Genomic DNA, 22090 nt, shown 5'->3' on the forward strand with positions numbered 1-22090 from the left:
TTCATTTAAAACACTTTCTTAATAACACACACAAACACAAACGTGAAGTGTTTTAAGAGTGTTTTCTGCTGGGAAGTGGTAAGCCAATGCATGCCTGATGTTAAACTAAGTCTACCTCATGTTCAGTTGAAAGCTGTTAACTGAAGAGCTTATTGGTGTGATTCAAAAAAATAGGTATGTCTGTTGTTCTTGATACAAAAGTCAACACTATCTTCAATAAATAAATAATAAGTGTTTCTCAAAAGTATGAAATGTAAACTTTGTTGTCCTTTCCCACATACATTTTTTGAAAAATCACTTGAAACACATACATGGACAGAGAGAGACCTTTTGGGAGGAGATCACATGAAGCATTCAGTTGTCAGCAGAGTGGCTATTCTGCCACGGAGACACTATCATTTATAAGATACTTCTAGAACCCTAGTTCGATCCTGGGGACCTACAGTAAAAAAGAACACCGCCTACCACAGGAAAACCTGGCCCCGGGATCCAGAGACATGCAAAGAACACATCATGACCACAGACTGGGAGTGTGAGAATGCCAGCACAGGAACAAAAGTTGGCCCACACTTGTCATTAGCAAATCAAGTTATCTAGTTAACCAACCTATCTCTTAGCACTTAAGGAAAAGAAAACCTAAAGCATTCAAACAAAAACTTGGTCCACACTCCTGACTCTAGCAAAAAAAGTTCATGTGTTTCTATTATTAAGAAGTTGGTGTGTACGCCCACGAAAGCTTGGGAAGAGTTTCCCATCTTCCTACCCCATGTGTGGGGCTCACGTGTTCCCAAGGTCTTCCCCGCCACCACCAAGTAATGGATTTTCTTAGCATCTCTCCACACCTCCCAACTCCATCCTGAATCCTTTCTCTTTCAGACTTCATCCATCTAAGGCATGACTTCCTGGGGTGACCACTAAAGACAGCTTGCTGTTGAAGTTTCCCACAACAGTCAGGATCCAGTACATTCAAACACAGAATCAGCTCAGGCTGGTCACCAGACAGGGCTCCTCATGGAATATCACAGGACCTCCAAGACCAAAGACAATGTTCTGATAATAGTCAGCAACCAGGACTCCATGATGTCCTTGAGCCTTCCCAGTGACCCGAAGTAGACCTAACGCATCAGGACCGAACGTCACAGATGAGCTTCCAGAACCATCCTCTAAGCACACCTTGAACCACCCCATAGTACACCAGTGCCTTTTCACTGATAGACTCTAGTTGAGGTCTGAACAGCCTCTAATGCACACTCGAGAAACTTCCGGTAACAGCTCTCCAGAGAGCCAAGTCAGTGTCTGCTCCAGGAGCCATTGTGCCCAGCATTCAGTCCAGGGCCCCATTTCCCAGGGGGAGCTGGACGCCAAAGCAGCAACGATTCCTTCACTTAGTTCAGTCGGACTAAACACACCACGCACAGGGCATCATCGGCCAGGTAGTCTACAAAGCGGCTCGTAGAGGTGAGAAACAGGAGGCCTACACAAGTTCTCCAAAATACAGTCACTGCATTTATAAATCTCTTTTATCGCAACCAGACCCACACTTCCAGCCCAGGGACGGAGCCGGGCTCCCAAGGGAAGCTAGTTGAAGGTCATGGATTTCAGAGACTCTAGAAGCCATGATGAGACCTGTAGTGAAGACAAAGGAAAAGGAATTTGGATTCATAAAATGGGACATGGTTTGAAGGGCAGGATTGTCGAGAACTAATTCTAGTAGCCCCGAGGGGCTTCTGTCCATGCTGTCCCCGTTGGCCCGTGGCTGACCACCAGACAGCGTGGGGGGCCTTGAGAGAAGGAAGTCCTCTATGATCATCCCAGGGCTGCTATGGCTCATCAAACAATTGCAGGTCAAGGCGGACCACAATCTCTCCCGTGGGAACCTCGTGCAGCAGAAGACACTTCGTAACGGGCCCTTTGGAGCCCTGGTCTTTCTTGATGTCAGCCACTCGGATCTCTGTCCGACCCAAAAAATCTGAAAGGAGAAAAAGCAAAGCATGCTCAGAAAGAGATCCTTGTCTCCTAGGGGCACACTCATGACACTGGGACTCTCTAGGGCGTGGCCAGGCTCCACCTCTTCAAAGACCACAGAGAAGACCAGCGCTAGGCTTTCCAATTGACTTCCCCATGGAGTTGTCAATGTGCTGTGATATTTCACTGCTAAAAAAACCAAAGAAGGGTATGAAGCCAGCAGGGCTATGTAAGGAGACCCTGTTAAAAATGTAAAAGACATCGGGCGGTGGTGGCGCATGCCTTTAATCCCAGCACTTGGGAGGCAGAGCCAGGCAGATCTCTGTGAGTTCGAGACCAGCCTGGTCTACCAAGTGAGTTCCAGGAAAGGCGCAAAGCTACACAGAGAAACCCTGTCTCAAAAAAAAAAAAAAAAAAAAAAAAAAAAAAAAAAAAAAAAAACCAAAGAAGGTTTTTAAACATTCTCAATAAAACAAAACAAAGTATATCCAAGATGGTGGGTATACCAACTACCCTGACTTACTGTTACACATTATATACATTTATTGTGATAACCCTGCGTCTATTTTAAAATATATTAATAGGGTCAAGGAGATGGACCAGTCAGTAAAAACACTTGCCTTGCAGGCACAAGGACATAAATTTGATCTCCAGGGTCCATATTTAAAAAGAAAACCAGGCATGGGCTGGAGAGATGAGAGCACATGCTTCCCTTCCAGAGGACCTGAGTTCGGTTCCCAGCACCCACATGGTGGCTCACAATCACTTGTAACTCCAATTCCATGGGATCCAACGCCCTCTTCTGGTTCCCATGGGCTCCTACATGCATGTGGAGCACACAAACTCACACAGGCAAACACACATACACTGTTTTTAGAGCTGGGCAAGGAGCTAGAGGGATAACCCGGTGTGGTTCTTATCTAGAACACATTAGCCTGGGATTCAATTCCCAGCACTGTATAAACCGGCTTGAGGCCAGCCTGGGCTACATGAAACCCTCCTTTAAAAAAAAATAAAGCCATGTATGGTGGCATAGACATGTCACCCCAACACTGAGGAGGCAGAGACAAGATGGACAGCTAGCTGAGCCAATCAGTGAGCTCCTGGCCAATAAGATAGTCTACCTCAAACACAATGTAGACAGCTCCTTAGTGATCACACCCAAGTTTTACATACACACACACACACACACACACACACACACACACACACACACACACACGAGAAAGAGAAGAGAGAGAGAGAGAAGAGAGAGAGAAGAGAGAGAGAGAGAAAGAAAAAAAAAAAAAAAAAAAAAAAAAAGAGAGAGAGAGAGAGAGAGAGGGAGAAGAGAGAGAGAGAGAGAGAGAGAGAGAGAGAGAGAGAGAGAGAGAGAGAGAGAGAGAGAGGTGCTGCTCTTCCAGAGGACCTGAGACTCAGTTGCCAAGCACCACATGGAGTAGCTTACAACAGCCTGTACTGCTAGCTCCAAGGGTTCTGACGCCCTCTTCTGGACTCCACAGGTACCTACACTCACAACATACACACATACACATGACATACATTCACACACATAATATACATGTACTTAATTTGTTTGTTTGTTTGTTTGTTTTGAGATAGGGTCTCTGTATATAGCCCTGACTGACCCGAACTGTCCAGGCTGGCCACGAACTCACAGAGATCCCTCTGCCTCTGTCTCCTGAGTGCTGGGATTAAAGGTGTGTGCCACCATAACTAACTGTACCTCTTTTTTTTTTTTTCAATTCTTATTCCAAACTTTGACTTATTAGGGTAGAGGCCGATAATAGAGCCCAGTGGTTGAGACCCCAGAGATCCTAGACACGGTGTTCTGGTCACATTCTGATGTGTAAGCAGCCGCAAGGCCGTCACTAGGCAAACTGACAAGGCATAACTCATGCGAGATCATTTATATTAAAAAGTACTAAAAGGGCTGGGCAGTGGCGGCTCGCACCTTTAATCCCAGCACTCGGGAGGCAGAGTCTGGCGGATCTCTGTGAGTTCGAGGCCAGCCTGGTCTACAGAGTGAGTTCCAGGACACCTAGGGTGATTACACAGAGAAACCCTGTCTTGGAAAAAGAAAAAAAAAAACTACTAAGAGGGAGGGGAAACTGTGGTTGAGATGTAAAAATAATTAATAATTTTTTTTTAAAAAAAGTACTAAGATATGAAAGGCTCATGGAGCCTTCTCAGCTCGGCCCACACAATGCCAGCGTCAGGCCCTGGCTTTCAGCTTATGTTCCTCTGATGATGACTGAGACTTTGAGCTTTAAACTCAGACTCTGATTTTGATTTGGCTGAGAGTGTGGCTTCCTGGATTCACTGGCCAAAAATCGCCCCAGAAAGAGAAAGCAACTTGAAGGGAGGACATGTCCCACACAACTGAAGCTTCTCAGGTCTCCAGTGGGCTACCAGCTGACTCTGAAGAACCCATTATGGGCTAACACTCTTCTTGCTCCACTAGCCAGCCAGCTTTATTCCCTGTCTTTTACATTTTTTGTTTTTTTTTATTTGTTTGTTTGGTTTGGTTTTTTTTCTAGACAGGATTTCTCTGTGTAGCTTTGGAGCCTGTGCTGGATCTCACTTTGGAGACCAGGCTGGACTCAAACTCACAACGATTCACCTGGCTCTGCCTCCCGAGTGCTGGGATTAAAGGCGTGCGCCACCACCACCCGATGTCTTTTACATTTTTAACAGGGTCTCCTTACATAGCCCCGCTGGCTTCATACTCCTAATTCCTGCCTCAGCCTCCTGAATGCTGGGATTATAGGTGGGACCCACCAAGGATGGCTCTCTCATTGCTTTTTAAAACATTTACGTATTTATCTTGTGTGTGTATGTGCACACGCCGTGGCATGTGTTGAGTCAGAGGGCAACTCACAGGAGTCAGTTTTCCCCTTCTGCTACGTCAGTCCGAGGGATCAGACTCAAACCATCAGGTTGCAGCATGTGCCTTTTCTTGCTGAGCCTTGGTGATAGGACAGAAAACCAAACAAAGTACATAGAGGTTCCTAGGCTCGCCCCTCCTCATAGCCGCCTGCGTTGGAAAGCGGACCACTTTCTAGTTTAGTGATATGACCAGCTCAAGCTCCAGCAGCTCCTGCACCACACCAGCCTGGCCTCTCAGGAAAGCCCAAGTTTCGCCGGGCTCGGGTTCTCAGGTAAGGAAGCATGGACCCCTATAAGATGGTAGGCAGGACCAAGGGAGACCCGAGGGCCATTTTCCACTCACCATCAGGTGAGAACTGGTCCCTCTCGAACACGGTGATGCAGAGAACCTCCTGCTCCAGGTCTCTGATGAAGAACTGGCAGTTGGAATTCCACTTAGGGTTCAGTGTGTCCTGGATTGTCTTGGTGATGTGGCACTGAGAGCCCATGGTCACCTCACAGTATGGGTTGCTCTTTCCTGGAGTGAACAAAAGCCCCTGCCAGGTGGGACACATTTCATTTCCATCCCCCTCGACCTTGGAGAATTAACAGGTGGGAAATCTGGTGGGCACACCCATATTTTAGTATCACGTCTAGAAGAACAAATCCATTAGCAAGGCTCAAAATCAGATCCCTATCTGTGTACCTACGTCACGTGTACTATGCCACATGTACTATGAATGAGGCCTCTCAGGTCTCCCTGAAAAGCAAGACAATGGAAAAGAATTGATAAAAATTATGTGTGCTCATATATGCACACACACACACACATATATATGGTTCTTTGGCAAGTGCTAGAAAAACCAATGCCCTCGGGAAATTTACACAAGAAATAGCATACATAATGTCAAGTTGTCTAGGGGTGTGGGGGGGAGGCAGGAAACACCCCAATACTCTAAAGTGCCTGAGTGGAATTCATGGCCCTTACCATGGGATCGACAGGCTTCAGTTCAATGCCTTCTACAACGTTCACCATCAACCTTCCAATACCGGTTGCCCGCTGGGAACGGACTGGACCGCAAGGAAACAACAACACAAAATGCTTCGTTTCACGCTCGCTTTGACGCCCTCCTCTCCCCAGCATGCCCACCATCTGTACCGAGCATCTGCCCCTGCTAGAAAGCAAAGCCCCCTCCTGCCTCTTGCTCTTGGAATCTGCCCTTCATCCGTCATCCAGCGCCCCACCTTGCTCCCACCTTCTCTGCGCATGCTCGTGTTCCAGCCCCGGAGACACTGGGACGGACCCCGTGGCTCTCCCACCCAGCCTCTTGGGCCCCGATGCACTCTGCTCAGTGGCACGTTACCCAGGTACGCCTTCTCACGCTTCTTTTTCTCGGTCTCTATGTAGAGCTCAGAGGCAGCTTTGATTTTCTGCACCCAGGCAGTCCTTGGACAGGAAAAGACAGAATGTTGCCAAACAGACCGCTCAGAACAGAACGGGCTTGGGGTCTGCTCAAATTCTGTTTCCAGAACTCTTTTAACTTGGTTTATTTGAATTTAACAACAAAGGCTCAGAAAAGAAAGACTGATTCTTATTACATGATGCTAATAATTATCTCTATCATCAGTAAGAAAGGCATTTTTATTTATTATTTTTATTTTTGAGACAGGTCTCATACAGTTTAGTTAGTCTAAGCTGGTGGTGAACTCACTAAGTAATCAAGGATGACCTTGAACTCCACCCCCTGCCTTCACCTTCTGAGTGCTGGGATTACATGCACACACTTCTGTAACTGGTTTATGGGGTGCTCGGAATTGAACCTAGGATTTTGCGCACTTGAGGCAAGCATTCTATTACCCGAATCACAGCCCTGCCCATCAGCAACAGATGTACTCAAGATCTTCGTGTTTCCCATGAAGAAAGTCTAATAAAGGCTGGAGGAGGGATAGGCACACGGCTCTTCTTCCTCCCTCACCCAAAGCATCGCATACTTGGCGGACCCACGAAGACAGAGGGTCTTTCTTTCAAAATCACCCAAGGGAAGAACCACTTCCCACAAAGCACACAGCAGGAGGCGCTTTGGCGAGCGGGTTTTCTCTGGGTGCCATATGCACAGTAACTTTAGCCAATCTTCTTGCCTGGCACGAATATTCTTGGGAATGTTGTTGGCCTAGTGTCAAGCTCACTCTTGAGAAAGTGATCTGTTCCATTTGGCTCCAGGATAGTCTAAGATAAGACTGAAGCAAAACGCCGGCAACCCAGAGACCCAGATTGCTGTCCCCGGGTGCTGGGGGCGGGGTTAGTCCCAAATCACTGTCCAGTAGGTTTCTATCTTCTGGGAAACTTGGGGTGATCTAAGCAGCTCTGGATTACTTCAAAGGCTGCTAAACATTTTGAAAGAAAAAATGAGAGAGAGAGAGAGAGAGAGAGAGAGAGAGAGAGAGAGAGAGAGAGAGAGAAGAGAGAGAGAGGAGAGAGGGAGGGAGGAAGAGGAAGGAAGAAAAAGAAAAGGAGAGGACAGAGAGAGAGAGGAAAGAGAAAGCCCCGAGCAAAGCTGATTTCAGTCCATTTTATTTTGAAAAACATCATGCCAGATGTCCGACTTCTGAGAAGTTCTAAAAGGTAGTGTGTATAATCCTTCCCTGCACACAGAGGTGGTAGAACTGCGGCTGGGAATACTAGGGCATGCTGGGCATGCTGGGCATGCTGGGCATGCGGGGCATGCTGGCATGCTGACAAGTGGCCCTCATCCTGTACTGGGGAGGGGTGGGGCTTACCTTTCATTTATGCTCTCCGCCCGGAGGGTGTAGACTCGGTCAATGTGGGAAATATGGAAGATGGGTTCATCTCCAGAAGGGTCGGTGGGCAATTTTACTAGAACCTCATTTAAGAAAATAGGCTGTAAAGTAATAATAAAAAAGGTGTCACAGAATAAAGCAGGCGCTTTGTGTGTTCACTAAGCTCTGAGTGTGCAATACGAGCATATACATGAGTGCATGCCTGCCTGTGAACGTCAGTAAACTACACTGAGCATGTGCATGTGCGGAGTGAGACCCGGTAACCTAGGGGAAGGCTGTGTGCTCGAGGGTGTAGTTAAGGGTGTTTTGCTTGCACGAATGTCTGTGCACCAAGTGTGCAATGCCCACAGAGGCTGGAAGAGGGGGAATCAAGTCACCTGGGACCGGAGTTACAGACGGTTGTTGTGAGCAGTCATGTGGATGTTGGGAACTGAACCCGGGTCCTCTGGAAGAGCAACAAGCGTTTCTAATCCCTGAGCCATTTCTCCAGCCCCCTTAGTACTGACATTCATACAAAGCTACGTTCACTTTATAGGTACCTTTAAAGTCCTTACAAGGAGGCCCTAACGGGTCTGTTTCCCTGCACTGCATCCTAAACGGCAGTCAGCATCTAAGAGAGTCTCTCCCGGGATTTCCATACGAAGACTCTATCAGTACTCCACACAATCACATCACTGTCTCCCCAAATAAAGCTAACCGCTGCTCCTATGAGAACCCTTGAGGAAAGACACCCCCGCATAGACGAAGTTAGGAAATAAGTCTCCCACGGCTAACAGCACACAAACACAGTCCTGCGTGCACGGGACTCAGTATTCTGCTCAGAGGAGCCTTGCACACGTTGAAGCGAACGGGAAGGGCACAGATGGTAAGAGTTTGTCAGGGCATCTGGGGCAGTTGTGGAAGGGGCAGGGGGTACTTGGGGTGGCCGTGTTGCCTGTTCACGTGTGTGAAGTGAGCCATGATTTTGCCTGTCACATGGGCAGTGGGGGCCCCCCAGTAGGATTGTGTGAACAAAGGTGGGCGTGGACAGTCCTCTGCTCTGCCGGCTCCTCCCCTTACTCTATCCTAGCCCCTCCTCTTACTCTATCCTAGCTCCTCCCCTTACTCTATCCTAGCCCTCCCCTTACTCTATCTTGGCCCCTCCCCTTACTCTATCCTAGCTCCTCCCCTTGCCCTATCTTGGCCCCTCCCCTTACTCTATCTTGGCCCCTCCCCTTACTCTATCCTAGCTCCTCCTCCCAGCCCCTTCCCTTTCTGTCTTAGACCCACCCCTTACTCTTAGCTCCACCCCTTCGCTTTCTCCACACCGTGGTACCAAACCCTTCTGAAACAGGCTTCTTTCGGAGACTCCCTCTTCCTGCGGCCTGGCACGAACCTTACCGTTTTGTACATTTTATACTGCAGGTTAGATTTGGGGCTGAAGACTTTGTCGGTGCCGGAAGAGCCTAAGGGCTTCGTGATTTGGGTCAGCAGGAGGAAGTCGTTGAAGAGGAAGCCGTACAGCTCCTTGTTGCTCTTGGCCTTGTACAGCTTCCCGCTGTGCAGAAACTTGCGTGGCCCCAAGCAGTTGGTCACCGAATTGAACACCAGTTGCTAGAAAAGGCAACCAGACAGGGAGAAGGCGAGGTGAAGGGAGTCTTGTTTTTGTTTCTCGGTCTCGAAGTATGAACGCTGGACCCCCGCGGGGGGTCTGAATCCCACATACAAGACAAGAATGCTTCTGAGGATCCCGGCAGCAGCTGACCGAGCCAAGAAGGCAAAGGCTCGGGGTTTCCGGGTTCAATTCTCAAGGCCTTTCCGCGGGGCCTTCGCTCTAATCTCAGGGTGTGGTGGGTGTGTCTCTCCCTTCATTTACTGAGAAGTGGGGCATCAGGAAAAAGCTGGCCCACCAGCTCCCCTCTTGGCTGTCTGCTCCATGTGGGGTGCTACACCCAAGTAACAGCAAGAACCAGCTCCAACAGGAAATCCCCACGGGGCTCAAATAGTCCTCAGTGGTCTGGAAAGGGGCAGCATTCATGTCTAAGTTCGTGGACAGATGCTGCTTTCCCAGATGCAGAGTCCAGACCCCAGGACCAGGGGGGCTGCAAAATTCGGGGAGCCAAGTGACCCCTCATAACCCTCCCCAACAGTGTGGTGCATGCTGAGTCTCACCCCACTTACTAGTTTAGAAACTCACCAACACCGAGTCACAGCTGTGAATGCTGATGTGTGGCCCTGGCATCTCCCCAGGGGCTGTCACCTCAGGCCAGCCCACGGCCCAGTTACCTTATGTGATCTGCTCAAGAGAAAATGTCTCTTCAGATCATGATCACAAACACACTTCTCTGAGGAAAATACCTGGAGAGAGGCCATGGAACTCACAATAAATGTCCCCAAAGAGATGTTGGTGGCTACCTGTCCACCTCCAACGTGGGAGACAACAGCGATTTGGTGACCAGAGACCTAGAGGTGACAAGGAGAGTCTGTTCTCCTTCAGTTTTGGGTCTAAGGATGGAGGACTTCTAATCTCCCTGCCGAAGCTCTGAGGGAGCCTGGAAAGCTGATGTTGACAGGCCAACAGGAGCTCTCTTGACGGGCAGGGAGGACTAAACTGATCTCTAGGCTCCTAGCAAAAGCACAAAGCAGCCTCATAATCTCTTCAATGTAGGAGACCCTTTTTTTTTTAATGTGATGAGTGTTTTGCCTGAACGTGTGTCTGTGTACCACAGGCATGCCTGGGATCAGTGGAAGCCAGAAGAGGGTGTCCCGTCCCCTGGAACGGGAGTTACAGATAGTTGTGAGGCACCCTGTGAGTGCTCAAAACTGAACCCCGTGTCCTCTACAAAAGCAGCCAGAACTCCTAACGGCTGAGCCAGCTCTAAGGCCCTACGGGTCCCAATCTTTCTTTCTCTCTCTTTAAAATGTACTTGAGGTTGACTACTGAACAATAACATAGGAGCAGATAAGAAATGATTCCTTGTGCCGGGCGGTGGTGGCGCACGCCTTTAATCCCAGCACTCGGGAGGCAGAGCCAGGTGGATCTCTGTGAGTTCGAGGCTAGCCTGGGCTACAGAGTGAGTTCTAGGAAAGGCACCAAAGCTACACAGTAAACCCTGTCTCAAAAAAAAAAAAAAAAAAGAAAGAAAGAAAGAAAGAAAGAAAGAAAGAAAGAAAGAAAGAAAGAAGAAAAAGAAATGATTCCTTGTATGTATAAGCGAATGAGCCAGCCAGCGGAAGATTGTCCTTGGGCTCTAAGAGGAGGACCCACAGCCACCACTTGGGCTTCCGCAGGGCTGCTCGTGAGCTGGAGCACACCTTCCTGAAGAGGGCAGGTGTGGGGCTGGGGGAGGACACAGTGAAGGTGTTCCATGAGTGAGAAACCGTGAGGAAGGATGGTGAGTGAGACACATTCTCCCTGGGCGTTTTGGAAAACTCTAGCAATCTGTACGTACACATGTGTGCATGAGTGTACACATGTGTCTGCACACCCATGTGCCCCAACACGGAGAAAACACAGGCAGAGTAAGAGTGAATGTGAGCGACAGTCAGAGTGTGAAAGACCAGCAAAGACGAGCGCATGGCTTAGAAATCCAGATGACCCGTCAACACAAGCTTTTCAAAAAGAGCAAACTACAAAACTCCTTTAAAATGAAAGGCGGTCAAAATATAAATAAACTAAGAGGAAATGTGCAGAGCCTCAACAAAGCAGAATGAAAACAAGATTATTCCAAGATCAAACTCCAGAGGCAGCGTCAGCCCTGAGTCCCCGTGGACCCGCTGACACTAGCCTCCACTGTGGTGACTGGGTGAAGACAGGTGGATCTGAGGCTGAGGTGAAGGACCGAGCCGAATGGCTCTCCTGACGAAGGCTGACTGGACAGGAAAAGGACAAACCGAAGTGTAGAGAACTAAGCAGGGAAACTTTGCTGGTTTCCGCTTTGGAGAGTGGAGCGAGCAAGCTGCCTGGACTCTGTGACCACTGAGCAGCTCACACCTGTGCCATGTGATCCCCAGATTCCCTCTAAGGATAACACAGGGCGGCCTGGGTAGCAAGCCACTCAGGGGAAATGCAAGTCCAAGCAGCACAGATACACACAGGGGAAGTTTCAAAAACAACTAGCTCACAGTCAAAATTCACAATATAGTATGGAGCTGAGAGTGTGGCTCAGTAAATTAGCACCTAACCGTGATGCAAGAGGCCCTAGGTCTGAATGCTGGTACAGAAAAAAAAAAAAAATCACAGTACAGATAGGAAAATAAGGCATGCTGAGTGAGAGCTGTCAGAAACCATAGACAAAAGAATGTGACCCTTAGATACTAAGACTATAAGATATTGAAATATGGGATGGAGAGATGGCTCAGAGGTTAAGAGCACCGACAGCTCTTCCAGATGTCCTGAGTTCAATTCCCAGCAACCACATGGTGGCTCACAACCATCTGTAATGAGATCTGGCGCCCTCTTCTGTGTACACAATAAATAAATAAATCTGAAAGAAAAAAGATAATTGAAATACACATGAATGTGCTTTAAAGTGTGTTTAAGAAACAAATAAGAACATGAACATTTGAACAAGGAACAAGACACACAAAAGAAACTGGGACATTCAAAAAATAAATAATTTTTGGCAATGGGAAATGATATAATGGAAATTAAAAACACTCATTGGTTGTATTGGCGAGCAGATTAGCGGCTGAAGGGAGAATGAGCCGTGGGCCGGAGCAGAAAGTGACAGCCACTTGGCTCAGCCCTCCTGTGCTGCCTGCCCCCGGTCAGCTAAGGGTCCAGGTCCCGGCCAGCGGGCAGCTACCTCAGAAAGGCCTTCACACTGCACGTGGGCTTGGATCCACTCCAGCCGGTCCGAGTTCTCCTTCTCTCGCACCCCCTCGTTCACCTGGGAGCACAGCTCTTCTGCCTTCTCCAGGGCATGCTTCAGGTGGCTGTGGTCAGGGTGGTTTTCAGGGGTGTTTTCTAGGATCTGCGTAGGAGAACAAAGGACAGCAGCAACAGCCTGGTCAGGCCACTTCCCCCGGCGGGATGGACCTGGCTCCATTGTCATGGAAGCCCTCCTTTCCTGCACGGTGCCCACCACACCGGAGGGTCAAGGCAACTCCTTGTGGACTCTGGAGTAGCCTTGGGCTCAGCGGGGGCTGTGTGTGCTGCAGGAAGACAACGGGCGGCCTGCCCTTGAGTCTTTAGCCCAAACTCATACCCTTGAATGTCCCAGAGCAAACTGTGACCTGCCCCGCAGAATTCTGATGCCCAGCATGAACGCTAAACCACACAAAGACACCCGAGACCTTCGGTGGCATGCAGAACAGGGCAACCAGAGGGACTCGGAATTTCTCTTCAAAGATCTTCACTCTATTTCACAAAGAAAGGAACTCAGGAAGAGAAGGCAGGCCCTCCCTGCTGGCGGGCAGCAGCTGCTCTTCCCTGGCTCCCTCGCCTTGGGGAACCAAGGAGGAAATCGCGGTGTTGGAACTGAACCGAATCCCATTAACTCATGAGGGATGGTCTACTCACAAGTGCGTAGGGCCCCCTAAGGTGGGGTGGGTGGTGGCGTGCACCATGCACTCCCGTCCCCTAGAGAACATGCATGACTGTCTGTACGCACCTGTGCATCCCGGAAATCAATTCAGGTGGTTCCCCTGAGCAAATAGGTATGTTTTGTGTATGTGTGGGGACACACGTGTGTGTATGTGTGTTCTCTAGTGAGGGAGGGCACCCTCAGCTGTCAGCCCTCGGGAGCCAGCTTCCTTGTTTGTGAGACAGAATCTGTGGATGGCATCTGAGGTTCACCAGTTAGGTTAGACCAGCTAAGCTCCCCGACCAGTGCCTTCCAGTGCTGGTTGGTGTATGCCACCGTGTCCTGCTTTTTATGTGGATACTGAGGCCCCAAGAGCTTTTCTGGCTGAGCCATCTCCCCAGTCCCCAAATATGATTTGGTTTTTGTTTTTTTACCCTGAGCAGACCTTTCCCAGCTAAACGCAACAGCACTGCCTTTATCAGGTTGTTTGAGGGGCTGGATATCTCCCCAGGCTGCACAACAGAAATTAAACAGTTTTAATAGCTTCACGGCACAGATCCACCATGTTTATTTAAGGACTTTCCTTACTGAGCATGTGTCCTGGATTAAAGTTTTCTTCTATAATGCGACGACTCTAGGTTTGGGGACCAGAAGATGGCTCAGTGGTGAACACACACTTAGCATTCTGCCCTCACTCCGGCTTCATGACTGAACATGCGCAGTTCAGGGTCACACAGTGCACCTCAAAAAGCCGGACACAGACCCCACCCTCTCTCTCTGCTTTGCTCCCCTCTCCCCCACCCCACCATCTTTCTCTCTCTCCAGGCCTGGCCCTCCTCTCTCCCCTCCCCCCTTTCCCTCCTAATAAAGCTCTGAAAACTAACACTGGTCATGTCGTGACCGTGGCCTCTCCACGTGGGGACCAGCGCCGTTTATCAGACTTTTCGCACATAAAGTCTTGCTTTGGAGCCATGCTAAGAATCTTCCCCCCTCACCATTATAAAAACATTTAGTCTTAGGGACCGGGGAGGTGGCTCAACACTGGCTGCTCTTCCAAGGGACCTGGGTTCAATTCTCAGCTCTCAACATGGCGACTCACAAAAATAACGGTGACTCCAGTTCCAGGGGGTCCACTGCCCTCTTCTGGTCTCTGCAGGTACTGCGTGCATGTGATACGCAGCTATGCATGTGGGCAAAACCCCACAGAGCAAATACAAATAAATCTTTGAAAAGCTCAGTTATCATCCTTGCCCTGGTCTCTGTTCCATTGCGCCAGCTCTTGGGTCTTTCTCTTATGCTCTTCAGAGCAGCAACACCTGTGTTCTAGTAATGCTAGTGGGTGTTTTCCTTTTAAGTTTGTGCCTCTTGGTTCCTGATTTTCGCTTTTCTCCCTGTTGGTTAAACCCACTTCAAAGGCTTATTTCCAGCGTCAGTGCATATTGAACACAGAGGGCTAGGAGAGAAGACACTGCCCAGGTGAATGAACTCAGGGAAATATATGCTACTGTGTGGTGTGGGGTGGAGCTGGGTTGGGCTGAGGCTTATGTGGGAGGGAGCTGGGTTACACACGGGAAGCCTGAACAAATGCACAAAGTGTACCTCTTGTGCATGTGTGCTCGAGCGTGTGTGTGTGTGTGTGTGTGTGTGTGTGTGTGTGTGTGTGTGTGTGTGAGCACCCACGTCCCAGAGTAACCGTGAGCACACCTGTTCCCACAGTTAGGTTTCTGAATACTGCTCTCAGATAAGGAAGCATTTTCCACCTCCCTGGGGAACCAGGCTTCCTTCCCCTCTGGCCCTGTGGCTCAGAGGGCAGCTGAGCCTGCTGCTCATTTCTGGGTGTGGACACTGAAACGCTAATTCTGCTTTCTCTGGAACTGGCTTTCTTGAAGGCCAGGAGGAAAACAGGTGTTTGGTTGGGGAGGAGCATCAGGAAATGGCTTTTCCCAAGACAGGCGGTAGGAACCATGTTTCTCTCTCTCTGTTACTCCGAACTCTATGCAGAGGCATCGTGCCATCGTTGGGAAGCATCAAGGCCAGAACTCTCGTCCTCTGGCTTGGAACTCATTTGAAGGCTGTTTTATTAGTCTTTTCCACCCAGAACCACCTTTTCGCTCCCAGTTACCAAGCAGATGGCTTCGGCACTCTGTGGTCACATGACTTCCACATGACAACCCCCAGGTGCACTGGCTGGGAAATCCACTTCTGCCTCCGGCCACTTCTTGCTCCCTCCGGCTGCCTTCAGCCCCCCCTGCCTGCAGAGGCACAGGTGTCTGTACTTACGTTTTTAATGATCAGTGGGTATCTGGTGACACGCTGCATAGGTTTCAGGATAAAGCTGGACAGTGGCATCCCTTTGCACCGAGGGTCCATTGCCAGTCTCTGAAAGAGGAGATTTTTTTTTTTAATTGTGCTTTAGAAATCTGCAAAAATCCACAATCAGTTACATTACATGTGTCATTTAGGACTCCCTGCCCATTACCCATCCGTTTGGATAGTAACGGAGGAGCCGGGAGTTGGAAGGCATGGTCCAGCTGTCATGGTCCAGGCTGACGCCATTTGCAGAGATGGGAAGGTGTGGTGGTTTGAAAGAAAATGGCCCCCAAAGGGAGCGGCACTATTAGGAGGTGTGGCCTTGTTGGAGGAAGTGTATCACTGTAGGGGTGGGCTTGGTTGTCACTGTGGGGGTGGGCTTGGGTGTCACTGTGGAGGTGGGCTTTGAGGTCTCATTTATGCTCAAGCCACACCCAGTGAGACAGTCCACTTCCTGTTGCCTGCAAGTCAAGATGTAGGACTCAGCTCCTTCTCCAGCACCACGTCAGCCTTCACCCCACGATGTGGCACCATAATGATAATGGACTGAACCTCTGAAACTGTCAGCCACCCCAATGAAATGTTCTCCTTTCTAAGATTGCTGTGGTCACTGTGTCTCTTTACAGCAATAGAAACCCGTAACTAAGACAGATGGGGACCTTCAGATGCGGCCTATCCACACCCTGCATCCAGACGCAGTACACCTTTCCCGAGAGGAGATTCTAGCTCCAGAATTTCTTCCAGATGTCTGAAAACCTTTGCGATATCCCAGGGCCCCAGGAGGGTCAAATACTACTCAATGAGAGTGAAAACCCCACTGAGTGCCAGAGAAGCCAGGACTGATGTAATTATCTGGTTTCTCGGGTGTTTCTAACTCCTGTGCTGGCCTCAAGGAGCTCCAGACAGGGCGGAAGGCGGAGCCGAGACCTGAGGACTTAGACTCCAGTCTCAGGTGGTCCCTGCAGTATCTCCTCACCAGTGGCTCTTGGTGTCTTTCCTCTTACCACTTAAAGAAAAGGCATTTATTTATTAGTTATGTGTGTGTGCACATGCGTGTGTCCCTGTGTGTTTATGTGTGCCTGTGTATGTGTATGCATGTGTACACGTGTGTGGGGGTGCACATGGAGGTCAGAGGGCAGCTCTGGGCATCTGGTTCTCACCTACCTTCTGGGACTGGCACTCGGGTCTTCATGCTTGACCAGCAAGTGCTCTACCCTGAACCATCTTCCAGCCACCCAACCTCCCACCACTTTGCCAACTCTAGCAACCCCTCCAGTGGACAAGAGTCCTTCTTCTACCACAAAAAGGAGCACCTCGCCTGCGGCGATAAAGATGTCTGGGGTCCAGTTTGGTGCTTAGGCACAGACATTCTGGCACCCCAAGCCATCAGCCCCTGGGCCTGGTGTCAATTTGTGCTCACCATCAGTTTGGAAACATAGGAGGCCAAACTCCTATCAAGCGAAGCAGCAGCGGTTAGGACGGGAGGGGAGGGCCAGCAAGCCCCTGCCCTGACGCCGGAACAGGGAAGGACTCATCCTGCCCTTAGCCGGAAGCTGAGCTCTGGGCTGAAGTTACAGCAGCCTATGGTGCTGGCACCCTGGCATCTACCCTCCTTCGCCTCAGCCTCGGCTCACTTCTCACTCTTCTTTCCCACCACGGCTCTCCTCAGGATGCCTCAGTCACTGGCTCACATAGCAAAGCACTCCATGCAGAGAAACACCAGAGCAGAGCAAAGAACACTGTGCATATGGAGGCTCTGATCAAGACATCAGCACAGCGGTACCTCACTGTGAAGATTCAGGGAGCAGGATTCCTGAGGTGAGGATGACCCCCCCGCCTCCCCCACCCCAAAGCCTGCGGCACAAAGACTTGCTGCTTATTTAGCAAGAGATACCTGTTTTCTTTTCTCTTTTTCCTGAGAGAGGTAAATTTTGTTTGAGTACCTGCTGTGACTCCGCAAGGACCTGCTTTGAGCAACACCAAGGCGGAGACGTCTAGCAGCCTTGGCACCAGCTCCACAAATGTCCCCTGGTGGATGTGGCTCTCTAGACCCTGCTAGCCCTACAACAGGGCTGTGGCATGTCAAACTGAGTCCCACGGGCTGCCCAGAGCTCAAGCCCATCGTGACTTCCCACTGGAAAGGAGTTTGGATGGCTGAGCTTGGCACACACGGACGAAGGAAACCTCAGCTGAGGAACTGTCTCCATCAGATCGGCCTGTGGGACATCTTTTAATTGCTAATTGGTGTCGAAGGGCTCAGTGCACTCTGGATGGCACAATCCCTCAGAAGGTGGGCCTGGGCTGTGTAAGGAAAGCGGCTGAACTGGAGCCACAGAGCAAGCCAGTGAGCTGTGTTCCCCTAAGACCTTCAGCCTCTGCCTCCAAAGCTCCCGCCCGGGTTCCCCTCGAAAACGATGACGGACTATAACCTATAAGCCAAATAAACTCTTTCCTTCCCCTTCGATCAGAGTGTTCTATCACAGTAACAGGAAGCAAGCCACAACCGGGGTGCAGGGGCCATGGGGACCCTGGGTGTTCCCTCTGTGCAGAGAACTTGGAATACTGATGCTAACTTAAGGGCCCCCGTCTACACGGGCCAAGAAGATGAAATGAAGGCGTTAGACACGCCTCTCAAAATACCACGAACACCTGGAAAGCATATCCCAGAAGCGATTTCAAAGCTTCCAAACCTCTCTGTCCAGCTCTCCTGTGCAAGCAAGCATACCACCACTCAAGACTTCCATGCATCCCCAGCGGCCTTTACTGGAAAGATGCTTTCAGACTTTTGATGAACCCCTAACACATCAAGACGGCAGCCCTGGCCTCCTTACTTTGACGAACTCCTTGAAGTCCGGAGCCCCATCAGTCTTCTGCTGGATGAGGGCAGCCCCATTGAGCTGGCAGCTGCAGAAGCGGATGTAGGGCTGCATGTGGGGCAGCTGGGCGCTCAGGATGTCACCGATCATCTTCACGGGCATCTTCTCTCCCGACATCTTCTTGCGGACTCTCAGTGCCCTGCATGGGAACATGGGAGGTGAGTTGCCCGCCTTCACTCTGGCTGGCAACACCCCACACTGCCAGGCTGCAGAGAAATGGAATGGGTGTGAGGGCCACAGACCCGAGCGCCACTAAAGCATCTATTGGGGAGACGAGGGACAGAGAAAGACATGAGTCTAGTATGACAGAGAGAGATCGCCTGGGCGGTTTTCTTCAGCTGTAGATGCAGCTGCTTGCTACATCTGTCTTCTTTCTTTAACAACTCAGAGAGGCCCCCATGTTGCCGTCCCACAGCATGAATTATCTACCGTGAAAGTCCAAGGCTGGTTCAGTCTGAGCAGTGTGCCCATTCCTGGGACCCTCATCTTCTGAGGGAAGTTAACGTCACAAGGAGAAGGAGAGACAAACTTTCCATCGCCACAAACAAAATCTCATCGTGTTTCTCAAAGTTTCCCAAAGTTGGATAAGAATGATCATGGGAAGTTCTTCTCCTGCCCATGGCTCCGTTGATGTGTCTAATTAAGCTGATTAGGTAAATAATCGTGAAAAATAAAATGAGCACAAACAGTTTCTATCCTGAAAGCTGGGAAATGCTGGGAAGGGACAGGGGAGTGTCTGTTCTGGGTCTACCCTCTGCGTGCAGTGTTCAGGGCCACGGCAGCCGGGCGGGGCATACCCTTCCTTCCAACCCTGAAGTGTGCAGTCTTACCAGCACATGGAAGACGCTCAACTTCTACATGATAAGGACAGTAATATACGTCTGGGCCGAGACCACATGTGAGGCTGAGTGTTCAACAGCCCTAGTGATGACGGGGGTGGATGGGTGGATGGGTGGGTGGGTGGGTGGACAATGGTGTACATGATTTCAACACAAGGCTGGGAGGTGTCCCTGTGAATTCTTGTGAGTACTTTCATGGTCACACTGGAGAAACCATGAGGTGTGGGTAAGGCTAAGCAATCCCAAAGAGGTTCCACAATCCACGTCTCCAACTTTAAAATGTCAGGCCATTTGCTTTTCTTTCTCTCACATTTTTTTTCCAGGTGAAGAAATTTTCCTTGTCTTCCAACCAAGGGGTCTTGGGAGACAACAGGTCACATAAGTGATCAGCAATCTCCCTTCTAGCCCATGTGCCCATGGGGCAGGTCAGCAGTGGCCACCCAGGGTGTGAGAACAGCAGCTCTGTGTCCTCAGGATGGTCCAAGGGACTCTGGAGGGGTAGTGTGGAGCGTTCCTGAAGAACTGCTCAAGCATTAGCCACTGGTAACTTTGGAGGTTGAGAAATCAACAACCATGTCATGAACTGCTAAGACCCCCTCAGTCCATAGTTTCCTCGAAAGCAGCTTTTCTGGGAGGATTATACAAGGGCTTTTCCCCTCTTCCTCCTCCTTAAAAGATGAGAAAAGGTGGATCTGGGAGGCAAAGCTCCTGTGTTCACAGTCACCGTCTCAGGGTGTTGTCAATGCCCGGGTCCTGATAATCGAGTCTGTCACCCTGATAGAATCCAGATGTCTAACCAGGAAGCCAGCTTGAAATCATGGCCTGGCTTACCACCTACTAGGCTCAATTGAGAGTCTCTTTCTAGAATGTTCTACTGCATAGGACAGACATGTGAAGTAGAGGGTGATCCAGTGAGTCAGTTGTCCTAACCACAGCCCGAGAGTAAGTACTAGGCCCTCTGGTGAGCAGCTACCTCATAGAAAGATCTGCACATGAGAGGCCTTGAGCCACAGTGGGAGTGGTCAGCTAAGAACATGCAATTCACAGAGCGTTCACTAATGGCTGACAAGACATCCATGGCTCCACTGGATGTCCACAGACTGAGTGGACAGGGACAGTCGGTGTCCTAGCATCTATTAATGCTTCCCACACACTGAACACGTTCTTTTCCAGACCATCATTATCATGGCTCACAGGGTTCAAGGCTGGGTAAGACTGTTGCTTACTCTTCTCCCTAATTACATTACATGGAACCTTCTGGCACTCTGAAAGCTAGCCAGCAGGGATGAGATCGGTGCCAGCTTGATTTCTCTGTCCTGTGACTTCAGCAACCAGTCTACCGCAGATTCTGGAGGACAACTGTGTTGGACAGTTTTATGTCAACTTGACAAGCTGAAGTCACCTGAGAGGAGGGAGCCTCAATTAAGAAACTATCTCCATGTTATCATTGGGCTGTAGGCCTTTTTCTTTATTAGTGATTGATTGGGGAGGGCCCAGCCCATGGTGGGTGGTGCCATCCCTGGGCTGGTGGTCCTGGGTTCTATAAGAAAGCTGGTTGAGCCTGTGGCGACGCTTTATCAGCACTCGGACAGAGCAGCGATCTCTGTGAGTTCAGCCAGCCTGGCTACCAAGTGAGTTCCAGGAAAGGCGCAAAGCTACACAGAGAAACCTGTCTCGAAAAAAAAAAAAAAAAAAAAAAAAAAAAAGTTGAACAAGCCATGAGGAGCAAGCCAGTAAGCAGCTCCCCTCCATGGCCTCTGCATCAGCTCCTGCCTCCAGTTCCTGACCTGCTTGAGTTGCTGTCCTGACCTCCTTCAGTGATGAACAGCAATGCTGAAGTGTGAGCCAAATCAACCCTTTCCTCCCCAAATGCCTTGGTCATGACTAAGAGAGTCACCTGCCTGAGGCAGCTGCCGTGAACCAGGTTAAAGGGAAAACAAAGGACTTGTGACTCCGGACACTCTTCCCACGAGGGAAGGCAGAACTCATGGAACGCCCTCACCGAATCTCAGCACACGCGTGTGAGGGTCAGACGCCCTGAGTGTCCTCCTCAACCTCTCTCCAGCTTGTTTCTTGGGACAAGGCCTCTCACTGAAGCTCACTGATTCAGCTAGACTGGCACATCAGAGAGTCCCAGGGATTCTCCTGTCTCTGTCCCCCAGCTCTGGTGTTCTAGGTCCATGTATGTCTTTAACAGACAATGCTGATGTCTATTTTCAAACCATCCAATCCTTCGTGTGCAATGCTCATAGGTTTGGGGATAAAGAGCCATTATTCCCGGGTGGCAGGCAGGCAGGCAGGCAGGTAGCCTCCCTCCAAATGCGGTGACTACCCAGCCTCTCCCCTGGGCTCAGGACCCACTCTCTGTACTGAGTGTGAGCCAGGAGCATGTGGTGTGAAGGCCTCTGGAATATGAAGGCATAGGCATTGTTGTACGACCTGGGCGTGGTTTGAGCACTCCCACAAAGACCTGGTCCGGGGGGGAGCGTGGGATAACATTGAGGAGGCGGAGCCTTGCACAGGCAGTTGGATCGTCAGGTGCACTACTGTTTGTAATGTGCGTTATATTGATAAATTGTCCTGTGTAAACTCCCTGAGAAGTTGACCTGAAAACAAGGTTGACTCCCCCATTTCACCCAGGTATGTTCGTCTCAGAGTCTTCCTCGAGACCTCTTGTCTCGGGGTGTGCCTGGCCCCCTAACTCTGTGGCAGGGAGGGAAGAGAAGAGCCAAACAGCCCAGAGTAAACAGTGCCCTTGAGGACAGCCAGGAGGTGAACCACCTCCCACAGAGGCCACCACTGTTCATCCCGAGGTCTGAAAGTGCCTGCCACGGATGGGGAACTCCAGCTGCCGCCTCGGCGTCCCCGGTCAGTTTTCCTGGATGTTGTGGGAGTCCTAGTTGATGATGTCAGCTCTCTCTGTTGT

The 22090-nt window shown here is 50.1% G+C and overlaps 1 protein-coding gene across 1 annotated transcript in view; it reads right to left on the reverse strand.

The window, feature by feature from the left end:
• Positions 1-247: 247 nt before the first annotated feature.
• The window catches only part of Itsn1 (intersectin 1), a 137671-nt gene continuing 115828 nt past the window's right edge, over positions 248-22090 (reverse strand). Inside the window, 10 exon segments of the mRNA XM_037209640.1 lie at positions 248-1969; positions 5198-5371; positions 5822-5836; positions 5839-5904; positions 6198-6280; positions 7612-7733; positions 9013-9225; positions 12420-12587; positions 15420-15518; positions 18281-18464. Coding sequence (XP_037065535.1) covers positions 1821-1969; positions 5198-5371; positions 5822-5836; positions 5839-5904; positions 6198-6280; positions 7612-7733; positions 9013-9225; positions 12420-12587; positions 15420-15518; positions 18281-18464 — 1273 coding nt within the window. The 3' untranslated portion in view covers positions 248-1820.

The sequence above is a fragment of the Peromyscus leucopus genome, chromosome 12, assembly GCF_004664715.2.
Source record: "Peromyscus leucopus breed LL Stock chromosome 12, UCI_PerLeu_2.1, whole genome shotgun sequence".
NCBI lineage: Eukaryota > Metazoa > Chordata > Mammalia > Rodentia > Cricetidae > Peromyscus > Peromyscus leucopus.